Source organism: Elgaria multicarinata, chromosome 9 (assembly GCF_023053635.1).
Source record: "Elgaria multicarinata webbii isolate HBS135686 ecotype San Diego chromosome 9, rElgMul1.1.pri, whole genome shotgun sequence".
NCBI classification, from domain to species: Eukaryota; Metazoa; Chordata; class Lepidosauria; order Squamata; family Anguidae; genus Elgaria; species Elgaria multicarinata.
This window is the reverse complement of record NC_086179.1, coordinates 2206436-2219746: the sequence shown is the minus strand read 5'-3', so window position 1 is coordinate 2219746 and position 13311 is coordinate 2206436. Positions and strand designations below refer to the sequence as shown.

Below are 13311 nucleotides of genomic sequence, written 5' to 3'. Positions count from 1 at the left end.
ACTGTTAAAATGCTGGGAGAATAAAAAGGTCTTCACCTGGCGTCTAAAAGCATATAATGTAGGCGCCAGGCGGACCTCTCTGGGGAGCTCATTCCACAACCGGGGTGCCACAGCGGAGAAGGCCCTGCTCCTGGTAGCCACCTGCCTCACTTCCTTTGGCAGGGGCTCGCGGAGAAGGACCCCTGAGGATGACCTTAGGGTCCGGGCAGGTACATTTAATATCCTAGGTGTTGTGTGCTGGTTAGGGTTATTCTATTTGGAAGCGCTTCCAGGCAGTAACTGGGCCTGAGGAGACCCTTCTCAACCTTTTAGCATGGCAAAAGGTGTGTGTGTGGGGTGTGTGTGTGCAAAAGCCGGGAAACCATCCTGTGATGGGTAGTTTGGGGGAAAGGGGGTGGGGCTTTTCAGCAGCCACATTGGCAAGGTGGATTTGGCTGCTGTGCTTGAGGCTCTTTCTGCCCCCCTGCCCAACATCTGCTGTAGAGTCTTTGAAGACTTGGGAAGGATCCTCCTTTTCAGCCAAAGGCATGTTGAGGGGTGAACCATCTTGTGAGCCTCCTGGCGCGATAGACCTTCTCGAGGAAAGGAAGGCTACTTATGGGAGGCGGTGACGCGCCATCTCCTTGCCGGCTAGCTGGGTGCTCGGGGGCTTCTCTTTTTGCAGAGCGCTGTCGGCTTTAGCGAGATGGACGCTCCAGCTTCTTCGTACGAGAAGACGAAGCCCATGGAGGCCGGTAAGTCTTTCTGCAGGCCAACCTGGCAAGTTTGGGGAACAGATCCGTGACGGGGCGGAGCAGGACCTTCACCCATGCGGATCCAAGAACGCCATTGGTGAAGGGATGGTTGTTACCGAACCCTTAGGGGCTGGAAGGTAGGCGTGGGCTCTGTTATTGCAGAGGGCAGGGATGGAGCAAAACTCCTGGGGCAAACCTCCTAATGGAAAGGCTGCTTGAGAGTAGGAAAGGCTGCCTTGGGTGGGTGGTGGGGTCTCCTTCACGGGAGAAATTGAAGCAGGGGTTGGGTGGCTGTTTGCAGCTGTAGTTGCAAAGTTCCTGCACTGAGCAGGGGGTTGGACTGGATGAGGTCCAGGACCTTTTCCAGCTCTACCGTTCAGTGACTCCATTATGCAAGGAGCCTTTCTACACGTGGCTTGATTTTGTTGTGCTCTCGTGATTGCTCACTGACGGTAGTTTGCAGGTCCTTTCCATGACATTGTCATCCTGCAGGGCCTCTCCCGTGCTTTGCAACCAGTATCACATGTTTTTACATCAAGAAAAATGCAGTATTTTTCTATTCTACATATTTATAGCATGTAATCACACAATTCCGCTATGCCCACGGCACCATCTAGTGGCTGTATAATTAAATATAGAAATGCAGAGAAAGTAAACTCCCAGGAAAAAGCAAATGTAAAGGAGCCGACTGTAATCCCACAAAGAATCTGGAAGCAGAAGCCTCACTAAAAGTGCGGGATAAAATCCTCATGTGGAAATGCCCTAAGTCACCTTTTTGGGCGGAGGAGGGCTCCCACAGTGCCCATTGCTGGGTCCCCTCCACCACCTCACCGCTGTCCTTGCAAACAGCTTCTGGCGGGGCAGGCAACCTGAGGCAGCGGTTTGAGAACATGGCCAAGTCGGCAGAGGAAGAGAACCAGAAGCGGGCGGAGGAGGAGCGCGCTCGGCACCAGGCCCGGGAGCAGCGAGAGCGGCAGGAGCAGCAGAAGGTGAGCAGCCCTGATTTCCTGCCCCCCTACACTCTCAGTGACAGGTAAAGGCAGAAGAACTGGAGCTGCAGGCTGAAACCTCTCCCAGTTGTCTGAATGAAAACGGCACATGGCGTCTCCACACGGAAATCAGTGCGAGAAAGAAAGAAAGAAGATGTCATAAATTGAGCCCACAAAACCCCAGAATGTAGAGGCAGAAATCATGGGGGATCCACAGGTTGACACGTGTGCCATGTCCCTCGCGAGTGAGCCACACACTGCAGCAAGCGGGGGATGGGAGTGAGGGTGGGGCTCTCACGTGGATTGGGCCTGGCTGGTGTCTTCCTTGCGCAATCTTCCTTGCGCAATCTCTGTTCTAGCCGCTGCCCGGTACCCAGGAAAGATGCCCCCTCTCCAGAGGGGTTTCTCCAGTCCTGCCGGAGGACTTGGCTCTGCATGGTTTGGGGGAGGGTAGCTGGCATGGAAGCCCCTCCCTTGCCCACAGCCAGTGGGCACATCTCTCTCCTCCCACGGGCATGGAACCCGAACCCCAGAGGATGTCATTGGCTTAGCCCTGGGAGTTAGGTGGCGGTGGGGGGGGGCAGAGTCCTAGATGGACCTATGAAGGGGGCTCAATGCCTGACCCGTATTTTGCCACGTGGGATGATTCATTGATGCGTTTATTACATTTCTATGCTGCCCAATAGCCGAGGCCCTCTAGGACGTTCAAAACAATCCAAGCCATAAAATACAGCACCATAAAGCATAATAAAAACTCCAATAAGTTTTAAATTACACGAAGTAAAAACCAGGAACAGCGTAAAGATTTGAAAATATAATCGCCGACTTAAAAATAACAAAAAACTGAAGAACTGAAATGCCCTGGACAATAAGAAGGAGATAAAGCCCTAAGAGGAGACTCAAGAAGGAAGTTACATGAGCCATGACCCCACACACACACACTTGGATGTGGGGAAGGAATGAACAACTGAGTTTCTTCTCTTTCCTTCCTTCCTTCCTTCCTTTCTTTCTTTCTTTCTTTCTTTCTTTCTTTCTTTCAGGAAACCCAGAGAAGCGAAGAGCCAAGCAATGAAGAGCTGGTCCCGAAACTCTCACCACAACCCGTGAAGGTGTGCGCAGAGCGCAGCGTGCCCCCGGTGCTCCCAGCACACCAGGTAGGAGGAAGGACAAGCCTGAGCATGGCCCAAGGGCACTCAGGACAACCAGCTTTCCAGGTGCACCAGGGGCGCGCTCAGAGGTGTGCCTCAGGGTCCCTTGCTGCTGGCCGACACCTCTGGGGTTCTACCTGGCCAATTTTATGCATCTGGTCCGGTGGCCTTTTGCCCACAGAGAGCTCGTTCCTGAATAGGAGCACAGGTTCTTCGGGAGTCACAGCAGGGAGCTGTTGACCTCTTCACTGGATTGTTCAGCTGAAAAAAATATAGCCCACCCCCGACCTCGGCAGCTGATCCGGGAGCTCCAAATTGCCCCCGATTTGGCTCAGGGTCAACCCACTTCGGATTTGCTTCCGAAGCGAGGTTTGGACCCCCCCTGAAGTGGGTCAGCTGTTCCCTGTTCCCAGGAAAGCCGAGTGCGAGGCCAACAAGAAGTCCATCCCCACTTGCCCTCAGAGAGATTTGTGACCATAGAAATAGGAAAATGACTGAAACCCCATCTTTGTGTAAAATGGCGGCTCTAATCAAAGACTAAGGAGTCTTTTGGGCAGCGTGGGCAGCAGTTCCAGGTTCTGGGGATGATTGGGGAGGGAGGGAGGGCGAGGAGAAGAGGGAGGGGAGCGAGCAGAGAGCCCAGTAGACTCTCGGTCAGCCTCACGGTGGGCAGGGGCAGTGGTGGACCACTGCTTGAAATAGGGTCGAGGTGCCCCGGAGCGCTTCGGACGTGATTCGGTACCACTCTGGATCCAGGCCAAAGAGGGCCAATTCAGCCTGCTTCAGCTTAGATTCAGGGTTCAGCCCTGCGGCAGTGCACAGCCCTAGTAAAAGATTCAATTTGCTCTGTTAAACTTGAACAGGACTCCTTTAAAAGTGGTTAGGATGTTGTTTTTAAAAGTGCTCTTCAACATGTATTCCTCCTCCTCCAGCATTTAAGAACCTGGCTACATGTTTCACTCATCACATCAAAAGCAGCCACATGCAGCAGGATATGGCAGGGAAGTTGGGGCGTGTATAGAGATGAGGTGGCAGCGCCATAAAGCTGCACACTTAAGGCTGAAGGTGTGGGGGCACCATTTTTTAAAAAAATGCCCTCCCATATTTCAAGCTTCCTGGAACTCAAACCCCAGCCAGAAGGCAAAGGACCAGATAGAATCTTTCTCCTTGATGTCCTCGTTTTCCACCTTTAGTGAGGGTTTTTTTTTTTTTGGTTAACGTGGGGGAGCGTTCAAAAGCGGTTTCCTCCGCACTCATATCACTGAAGTCGTGCAATCTAGCCCCCCACTTCTACATTCTGCCGCCATGTTCCGTTCCATGTGCAGGTAGACGCAGGCAGCCTTTTGTAAATGCTGACGGCTCCCCCAAGGAAAGGGAGAGAAAGCCGGAGGGAAACGGGAGGCGGGCACACAGGAATCCCCCCACCCCGGCCCCCTTCCTCTCTCTATCCCTGATTCAGCCCTCGTTGGGGTTTTAAATACCGGTGTGTCCCATTTCTTTCCCAGGAGCTCTTTGCGTTGGCTCCTCCCTCCCTCCTCCCTTAGGGACGAGGAGCCCCACCTTCAAGGAGAGAGAAGGGAAGCTCAGCCACAACAGAGGATGCGCCAGGAGAAGCTCTCATTGTGCCATTGCCCTGCCTCCCCATGCCTGGAATTTTACAGGGGGTCCAGACACTGAGGTTCATCCCACGTACCTGTTTCCCTCGAATTATCCCCTACAGCATTTAGCTGTCATCGTTGTTGTTGCTAGCTAAATCACACCCCGGGCGGCAGCGCTCCTAAGATCCTTTGCATACCAGGAAATGGGTTTAAGGGGGGAAATGTAAAAAATCATTAAAAAATCAACATATGACCCAATCCGATTCAAATTTGGCATGCTTAAAGCTCTCCTTAATATTAGGGATGTGCTCCGCTTCTAATCGGACCGGCGAATTAGAAGCGGAGCGGGGGGCTTCGCCTGCCCTTAAGGCGGAGGCGAAGAGGATTGGGGGGCCGGCGGAGCGTGGCGAAGAGGATCGAGGTGAAGGCGGATCCTTCACCTCGATCCGGAGCTCCGCCGGAAAGGTAAGTGGGGTTTACCGGGCCCTGCCGCTGTCGCTGTCGCCCATGCGGCGACAGCAGCAGGGCCTGGTAACCCCCCCTTCCTCTCCCTTACCTGCCTCCGTCCGCGGTCCGTCAGCGTCTTCAAATGAGCCCGTGGTTCCAGCAGGAAGTCTGCGGCCCAGACTTCCTGGTGGAACCGCGGGCTCAATTGAAGACGGCGACGGACCACGGACGGAGGCAGGTAAGGCCCTCCTCCCCCTTACCGGGCTCTGCCGCCGTCGCCGCATGGGCGGCGAAGGCGGCAGGGCCCGGTAACCCCCCCCATGGGGGGGGGAACGGAGCTCCGATCCGGATCCGGAGCTCCGAGCGGAGCGGAGTGGGCATAGGCGGAGTGGGGGCGGGGCGGCCCGATCCGAAAAATGGCGGATCTGAAAGTGAAGTGGAGTGGGGGGTCCATGCACACCCCTACTTAATATCTATTACTGTGCCAATTTTGATGTCTTTATCTTTAAAACTTACGCAGATGTAAGCATTTGTTTAATTTTTCTTTAAACATATCAAATCCTGCTCCTGCGCCCCCAGTGGCCGCTCGGAAAACAACAAATGATTCGCTCCAAAACTAGTAGCAAAATAGGGCGGGTCTTTTGGTTAAGAAGCACAGTTAAGGCAGGATGCCTGGGAGTCCTTCACAGTCAAAGCAGGTTATAAACTGGAAAACTTTGGAGTCCTTTACACACAGTTCGCAGTGATTGCACCAGGGTTATACTGTGCAATCACTGCGAATTACATGCAAAGGACTCCGATGTTTTCTACCTTATAATCTGCTTTTATTATGAAGTTCTCCGATGCATCCGGCTGTGATTGCGTTGCTTCCCTAAAAGAAGCGCCGAAAACGGAATCGCGGAAAGAGCAACTTTTCTTACCCCCCCACAATCCCAGTGCTAATTTTAACTTTTCATACTTCCTTGTCCTTCTCCGAGCGGCCACTGGGGGCGCAGAAGGATGATTTTTAAACTTCAAATTAAACACATGCTTACATCTGTGTAAGTTTTAAAGATAAAGACATCAAAATCGGCACAGCAATAGATATTAAGGAGGGCTTTCAGCATACCAAATTTGAATTGGATTGGGTCATCCGTTGATTTTTTATGATTTTTTACATTCCCCCCCCCTTTAAACCCTTTTCCTGGTATGGAAGGGGTCTTAGGAGCACCGCTGACTGGGGTGTGATTTAGTTAACAACAACAATAGCAGCTTTACGCTATGGGGATAATTTGAGGGAAATGGGTACGTGGGATGAAGCTCACTGTCCTCTGCCACTGGAAACCCTGCTGTGTTTTCCCACCGGTGCTCCTGTCTTTTCCACAAACGCACACAGAACTATTAAGGAGAGAAAGACGCAATTGTCGCACCATGCGGTTTTCGGATGGAAGTGATAGGAGCCCTCCCTCGAGAAGCACCCAGGGGAAGGCGCCCGAGGGAACGGCGGTCCTCTCTGGCTTTCTCTGTCTGCCTCCGGGGAGCTTCATATAATCAGAGCTTGGCTTCTGCACAGCTCCTTCTCAGATGATTAACGTAATGTGGAGCGCTGTACAAATAAGATTTTACAAGGTCCTTGAAAAATAAATCCAACCAAGCAAAGTCTCCTGCATCCTCATTAATTTCAGGTTACAGGCCCCTTTATCCAGAGTTTTTGATATATTTTTCATGCACCTTTGTTAGGGGCCTGCATTTAGCCTGGAGAAGAGAAGATTGAGGGGAGACATGAGAGCACTCTTCAAATACTTGAAATGTACACTGATGGTGCTATATAAATAATAATAATAATAATAATAATAATAATAATAATAATAATAATAATAGTCACACAGAGGAGGGCCAGGAGCTCTTCTTGATCCTCCCGGAGTGCAGGACACAGAATAACGGGCTCAAGTTAAAGTAAGCTAGATTCCAGATGGACATCAGGAAAAACTTCCAGACTGTTAGAGCAGTACGACAATGGAATCAATTGCCTGGTGAGGTTGTGGGCTCTCCCACACTAGAGGCCTTCAAGAGGCAGCTGGACTACCATCTGTCAGGGATGCTTTAGGGTGGATTCCTGCATTGAGCAGGGGGTTGGACTAGATGGCCTTGTAGGCCCCTTCCAACTCTGCTATTCTATGATTCTAATGTTGTTGCACTTTTGGACCGCAGGGAGCTGAGGCTCTCTGGGAAGCCCACAGGGAAACGCATCGCGTTGGCATTGCTGGCTCAAGCATTGCTGGCTCAAGATTCAAATACACAAATATAACCCTAAGAAAATGCAGGTTTTGTTCTCTGCCTTCCAATCCAAGAGATTAGTTGAACAATTGGAAACGTTGCATCCTTGGGATGTTTATTGTGTGCAAAAGTTTGCTTTAGTTATTATAATTATTTATTACATTTGCATACCGCCCCATAGCCAAGGCTCTCTGGGCGGTTTACATAGGATAAAAACACTTAAAAACAATATACGAAAATTTAAAATACAATATGCAAAGATTTATGGGGCTGCCCAGTCTGTACAGGCCCCCTGGAGACAGAATAAAAGCTCAATGGGCAGAGTAATTTTCTGTCTGATGTCTAGAGCATGGCTGAAGAGGAAGAGGAGCAACTGCCCATCCTTCCCCCACGGAACTCAGACCTGGCCGAGGGTGCCCGAGAGCCACCAAAAGCCCCTTCCGTGCCCCGGCCCATCTTCATCGAGAGTCCGGACTATGGTGGCGACTACGAGGACGTGGACGGGCCCTTGGTCCACGAAGAACCTCCTGACTTCCATGAGGATGAGGACGCCGGGGGAGACTACGAGGAGATGCCAGACCACTTTGGCCCTGCGGAAACCATCTATGACAACAGCCCGGAGGACGAGATCCAGGACTATGAGGAGATCCCAGACAGGAATCCTGGCAGCTCCGGGGAAGTGTCCTCTGCAGGTGAGAGATGGGGAGGGTCACAGCTGACGGGGTGGGCCTCACCTCCATGCCAGAGAGCTCACCCTACCTGTCTTGAAGGAGGGAACGCTGAAGGTGAAACACAGGTAGGAAACATGGCTTCGTCATAGGTAAGAGAATGAGACGCACACTTTGAAGAGCTCCCGTGACCTTCGCCCCTGCTTCCGTGTCTTAGAGCACTCAGCAAAGCCATGACACTGCAGTGTTCTGAGCCTTTAGCGGGGCCGGCCCAAGACATTTTGCTACCTGAGGCAAAGGGGGTGTCTGTTCGGCACCGCTTTGCGTACTGATTCCCCCCCAAAACCCGGAGCACCGCTGCTGCGAGGTGGCATTGATAGTAATACTTGGCTGGATGAACCCGGGTTTTCCATCCCGGAAAAGTCGCAGTGCTCTTGCCACACAGTGGCAAATATAGAATGACTGAAAACCACCGAAAGCATTTTGTTTGTTCATTTCCTGGCAAATCTGCACACCGTTGTAGCTTTGAAAGCTTCTAGCTGCACGCTTGTGCAGCTACAGTTCATTGAATTTGTGCATTATACATGATAACTGCCCTTAGTTTAGTTCCGAAATCCTACACCAGTGTTACCAAGGTGACCATCACTAAACACTCACCTGGGCCCCTCCACCTGCCCTGTATTTCCCCGCCAACCCTGCACTCTTGCGTTGCTTCGAACATGCGCAGAAGTGGGTCCAGGTCAGGCATACGTGCTCAATGTGTCCGCTGTTTTAACCTGCACTGAAGCCAACACTTTCACACACACAACTGTGGTGGTAGCAGAGCAAAGTAAAAACTCACGGTGAAACAGCACATCGAAAATGCTTCACAGAGAATAGCACAACGTGGCTGTGAGTTGTCGGCTGCGTCATATAAACAACGGGGCACAACTGCACAGCCATAATGGAGTATAGATAGCATATAGACAACCCCCACCCCTGATTCCATGTACAAAAGCCAACTGGACTGGCACTTGAATCTTTCTTCAATACTGGCTGTGGGTCAGCGTCTTCCAACCCACCTGAAGGCAGCATGCTAGCTCATGGGGCAGGGGGACGATGATGACCCAGGGCAGGCTTCTCCTCGAACACCTTGCTGCTGCATCCCGGAATCTGCTGCTTCAGGGTCTGCCTCGCTATGCCTAATGGTAGGGCCAGCCTTGGCTCTTACGGCAATGTCCTTCACACGATGCCCTGGATAACGGCCAAGGCTGGACAGCCCTGGAGGAATTGCCCTTTCTGTTTTGGGAATTGGGCTGGCGATCCTTCGTCCTCCCCAGAGACAGAAGCAGAGTGTTTGCCAGGGGAAGGAGCACTCTCGCATCGACACAGCCCTGGCCAGAGCAGCTGGCAGCCAAGACGCAGCTAGCCAGGATGCTCAGGCAGAGGTGGTGGTGAGCAGCTGGGGGTACTATAATTGATCTGGCATGGGTCAGAGGCTGGACTGTTCCTCCAGGATTGTCCTGACCCACGCCATCTTCTTGGCCTCCTCTCCTGCAGGCGCTGAAGGGGCTGTGTATGAAGTGGGCGGAGCATGCCTGTCTGCCATGGCCCTCTACGACTACCAGGGAGGTAGGTCAAGTGCTTCTCACCTGGCGTGGGGAGTGGGTCAGCCTTGCCCTGCTGATCCTGACACTTCTGCTGGGGGAGGCATAGAAACTGATCCCCTTTCCCCCCACCCCTTTTTGGCAGACGGGGAAGACGAGATTTCCTTCCTCCCGGGCGACACCATCACAGACATCGAACAGGTGGACGAGGGCTGGTGGCGTGGGCGCTGTCATGGCAAAGATGGCCTCTTCCCAGCCAACTACGTCGAGCTCCTGCCGTGACGCCCTCCCTCTTCCTGCGTCCCCATGGCCACCCCTTCCCAGCTGCCCCTGTGCCCCAGCAGACTCCGGAGCCCAGCTTCCCCTCAACCTCTCTTCGCCACTGAGTGAGCGGGACGCTTTCCCTTCCGGGTGGCACCAAGGTGCCTCCGGGCTTCTCTGGGGTGCTGCCGGGCTCCCCCTCCTGCAGTTCCAGGCACGCTGCCGTGTCCGGGCTCTATTCCAGCTGTGTCCAGTTTTGCTCAGCTTCTGACCCTGGATGGGCGCCGAATCCCTTGCTTTTGTGGGCAGTGCAGCCGACACCTCCACTCTCCTCTGAAACCCTCACAGCAATCCGTTGAAGTGCAAACCAAGGCGTTGAAACCCTCAGGGAGCCGGCATGGTGTAGAGGTTAGAGGAAGTGTGGTAGGGCGGCCCCCCATGCCCCGCTCTGGGCAGCCTCAGGCGTGGGGAAATGAGCAGCTGCGTGGCTGCGTAGCTGCGTATTACTTGTGGGTTGTTTAGCCCGCGGAAGCGTGGCTGATCTTGTTGTGTTCCCATGGCACATGCTCACAACGTTCAAAATGGGCAAAGTATCCTATGCAACGTGCGTAAAAGGGGATTTTAAAAAAGTGATCTTTATGTCAATAAAAAGATATTATTGTGCTATCCACACCTGTTGTAGATGCAGTAGATGTTGATGCGCTCAGATTTCAGCAAGTTCCAGATGTTGCCGTCAGGCTTGCTTTTCTTTCATTTAATTATTTTTTTATTGTTTTGTAGTTCTGGTTACAGGGGTCAAATAAGACATCACATACGTACATTCGGAGATATATATTCAAGACTGGATATAGGATGTTTAACATTGATTGATTTGATTTAATTCCACTTAAATTCAATTCAATTTAATTTATAGGCCCCCGGAACGAAATCTCTTTATCCATCCACCGATGTTTTCCATAATTCTACATATGCCGATGGGGGTGTTCTCCCATCTTCTTCTTGGTTCACATAATTAATGAATTTCCACAATACCCCCTCAAATTTATCTTCACTTTGTTGTCCTCGTAGTTTCCTCAATTTTTGCGTCAACTTTTCTAGCCATCAGACATTCTTACGCGGACGTTTGCATGCTGGAAAGAGGCCTCAGGGACCCCCGGAAAGTCCCCTTGTGGTGTTACCTCAGCCATTAAAAATGAAGCATTGCCTCAGAACCTTTAATGGAGTTGGTTTCTGGATGTTCCACGGTTCTCACCTGGCAGTGGGGTGACGTGAACTGCCCTTTTTGGTGGCCACAAAACCTCCTTAAATAGTAGTGCGCTACCCAGCTATGGCAGAGTACTGGTGGAATATGCCGGAACATACAATGCAACAGTACCCAGGTTAGATCAGTCCCATGAGGATAACTGTTTTGATGGTGTAGCTTCCCCCTCTCACTCGCAAGGGTCTCAGGGCTAGGAACAAGACGCCTGCATAGAATACGGAGTTACCTCCTGTGCTCAAGCCAGCCGCGGGCCATCGGAAAGGTGAAAGCCGACTGAAAAACCAAAATGAAGAAAACAAACATACACTGGCAAAGGCAATGTTTATTTGACACTCCAGCCAATTTCTACACCTCACCCCTTCGTCCCTAGGCTTCCCACTCCCAGCCTGTCCCACTTCAATCCCTCACTCCACATCTTCTGAGGGGTGGGAGCTGCAATTGTTGTGACTTCCACTTGCCTTACATGGCTCAACTCACTGTCCTTTCCCCCACAAAGTTGATGGTCATGCAGGACTACTTGTCACTCATTTTGGGTCACCACCCACCCACCTCATCTCCATACCCTCGTCCAACAGTCACTCCAACTGAGTGTCTTGTAGGCCATTTCCATCTGCCAAGGATCAGGTAGGTGTGTGTGTGTGTGTGTGTGTGTGTGTGTGTGTGTGTGTGTGTGTGTGTTCGTTCAGTTGGGGTTGTTTGGTGAAAGGTCTCCAGGTCTTCCCATTCTGTTCTCCTTAAGAGGACTAAGTCAGAGAAAGGGGACACCACAGTTAAAAGGTTTGGGCTTTCTGAGATCCCAGGGTCCTCTTGGGGCCCATGCACCATACTGAATTTGGCAGCTAAGCAGCTGCTCAAACTGGGAGACACTGGAGTTGGTGAATGGGACACTGGGAAGGTAACCTGAAGTGGAAACATGATCCAGCACTTCCCTCACTATTTGTTAAGAGAATTATAAAAATTCTATTTGCCCAGAACCTTCCACAGGGCTCCCTTCACATCCTTGTTACGGAGGCTGTAGATGAGGGGGTTCAACGTAGGAGTGATGATACAATAAAGTGTGGAGATCAAGGTGTCGATCTCCAAGGAGTAGCCAGCTTTGGGGCGGTTGTAGTTCAAGTTTGCCATCCCAAAGTAGATGATGACCACGATCAAGTGGGAGGCACAGGTGGAGAAGGCCTTGTGCCTGCTGGTGTTAGAACGAATTTGGAAGATGGCAGACGGGATGAAGATGTATGAGACGACAACAATTAAAGAAGGGGTCATCCCCACAAAAACATTAGCTGTGTGAAGGACCATCTCGTTGACATACGTGTCGCTGCAGGCAATTTTCAGAAGTGGTGGGACATCGCAGAAGATGTGGTGAATCTAATTGGCCCCATAGAAGTCCAAATGAGTGGCCAGTACAGTGTGAATGGCTGAGTCTAGAAGGCCCCAGATCCAAGATGCGGTAACAAGAAGGACACACACCTTCCTGCTCATGAAAAATGGAGGAGACCACAAAGGCCAGGATGCAAGTTATCTCAAGCCCCCTCCGGCCTCATTCCCTCCCCTCCAAAGTGCCCTCACTCGTGAAATTCAGGAAAGATGGAGGACAAGGAGGTGAAGATCATCTCCACCACTCCTGCTTCACTGCTGGCTTCAGCCTCGCTGGGCGTAGGAAATTCAGAAATCTCTGAGTCTGGGGGCTTGCAAGAAGTGAGGGCTGAACTGATAGGACCGTGTCTGAAAATAATGAAAGGGATAAGGAATTCCCAGAGGTGATGATGAGGAAAGGCTGCCACAATTGGGGCTATTTAGTTCAGGAAACAGACAGGTAATGTGGGGCATCACCGCGGTGTATACAATTACGCTTAGTGCGGAGGAAGTTGATAATATTCGAACCTGGGTTCCCCCAGTGAAGCTGAATGGTGGAAGATTCAGGGCAGGCGAAAGGCGGCATTTCTTCGCACAAAGCGTAGTTCAACTATGGAACTCACCACCACTAGATGCAGTGGTGGCCTCTGATTTGGATGGCTTTAAAAGGGGGATTGGATAAATTTCTGGAGGAGAAAGGTAGGAACGGCTTCTAGAGACTGCAGTATGAGAGGTGGGGGGCCTTTGTACACTCGTGGCTGGGCAACGTGGACAGGAGGAACATGGTAGGATGAACGTTGGTCTCATGTCCTGCTGGTGGGTTTCCCATTGGGGCATCTGGTTGGCCATGGTGGGGAACAAGATGCCGGACCTGTTCCTAGAGATGTTTCTCATATATGGCATCAAGGTGAGGAAACACACCAGAAGAGGCTCTCCTCCACCCACTCATTCCTGCCTCTGACATCTACCAGCCTGGGTATTTTTGAGGAGGGGGGAAACAGCTCTTCAGG

The 13311-nt window shown here is 51.7% G+C and overlaps 2 protein-coding genes across 4 annotated transcripts in view; one reads left to right on the top strand and one right to left on the bottom strand.

Moving 5' to 3' along the window:
- HCLS1 (hematopoietic cell-specific Lyn substrate 1) overlaps window positions 1-10357 on the top strand; it is a 31055-nt gene extending 20698 nt beyond the window's left edge. For all 3 annotated transcript variants that reach the window (XM_063133756.1, XM_063133755.1, XM_063133754.1), the window contains 6 exons: window positions 665-734; window positions 1584-1723; window positions 2764-2877; window positions 7519-7864; window positions 9380-9451; window positions 9572-10357. In XM_063133756.1, the coding sequence (XP_062989826.1) occupies window positions 665-734; window positions 1584-1723; window positions 2764-2877; window positions 7519-7864; window positions 9380-9451; window positions 9572-9708 (879 nt within the window). In that variant the 3' untranslated portion in view covers window positions 9709-10357. The remainder of the gene's footprint in view (window positions 1-664; window positions 735-1583; window positions 1724-2763; window positions 2878-7518; window positions 7865-9379; window positions 9452-9571) is intronic.
- Window positions 10358-11908: 1551 nt separating this feature from the next.
- On the bottom strand, window positions 11909-12887 carry LOC134403941 (olfactory receptor-like protein COR9). The gene is given in 3 exon segments (XM_063134484.1): window positions 11909-12429; window positions 12432-12467; window positions 12797-12887. Coding segments are annotated over 3 exon segments (648 nt in total).
- Between the last annotated feature and the right edge of the window lie 424 nt (window positions 12888-13311).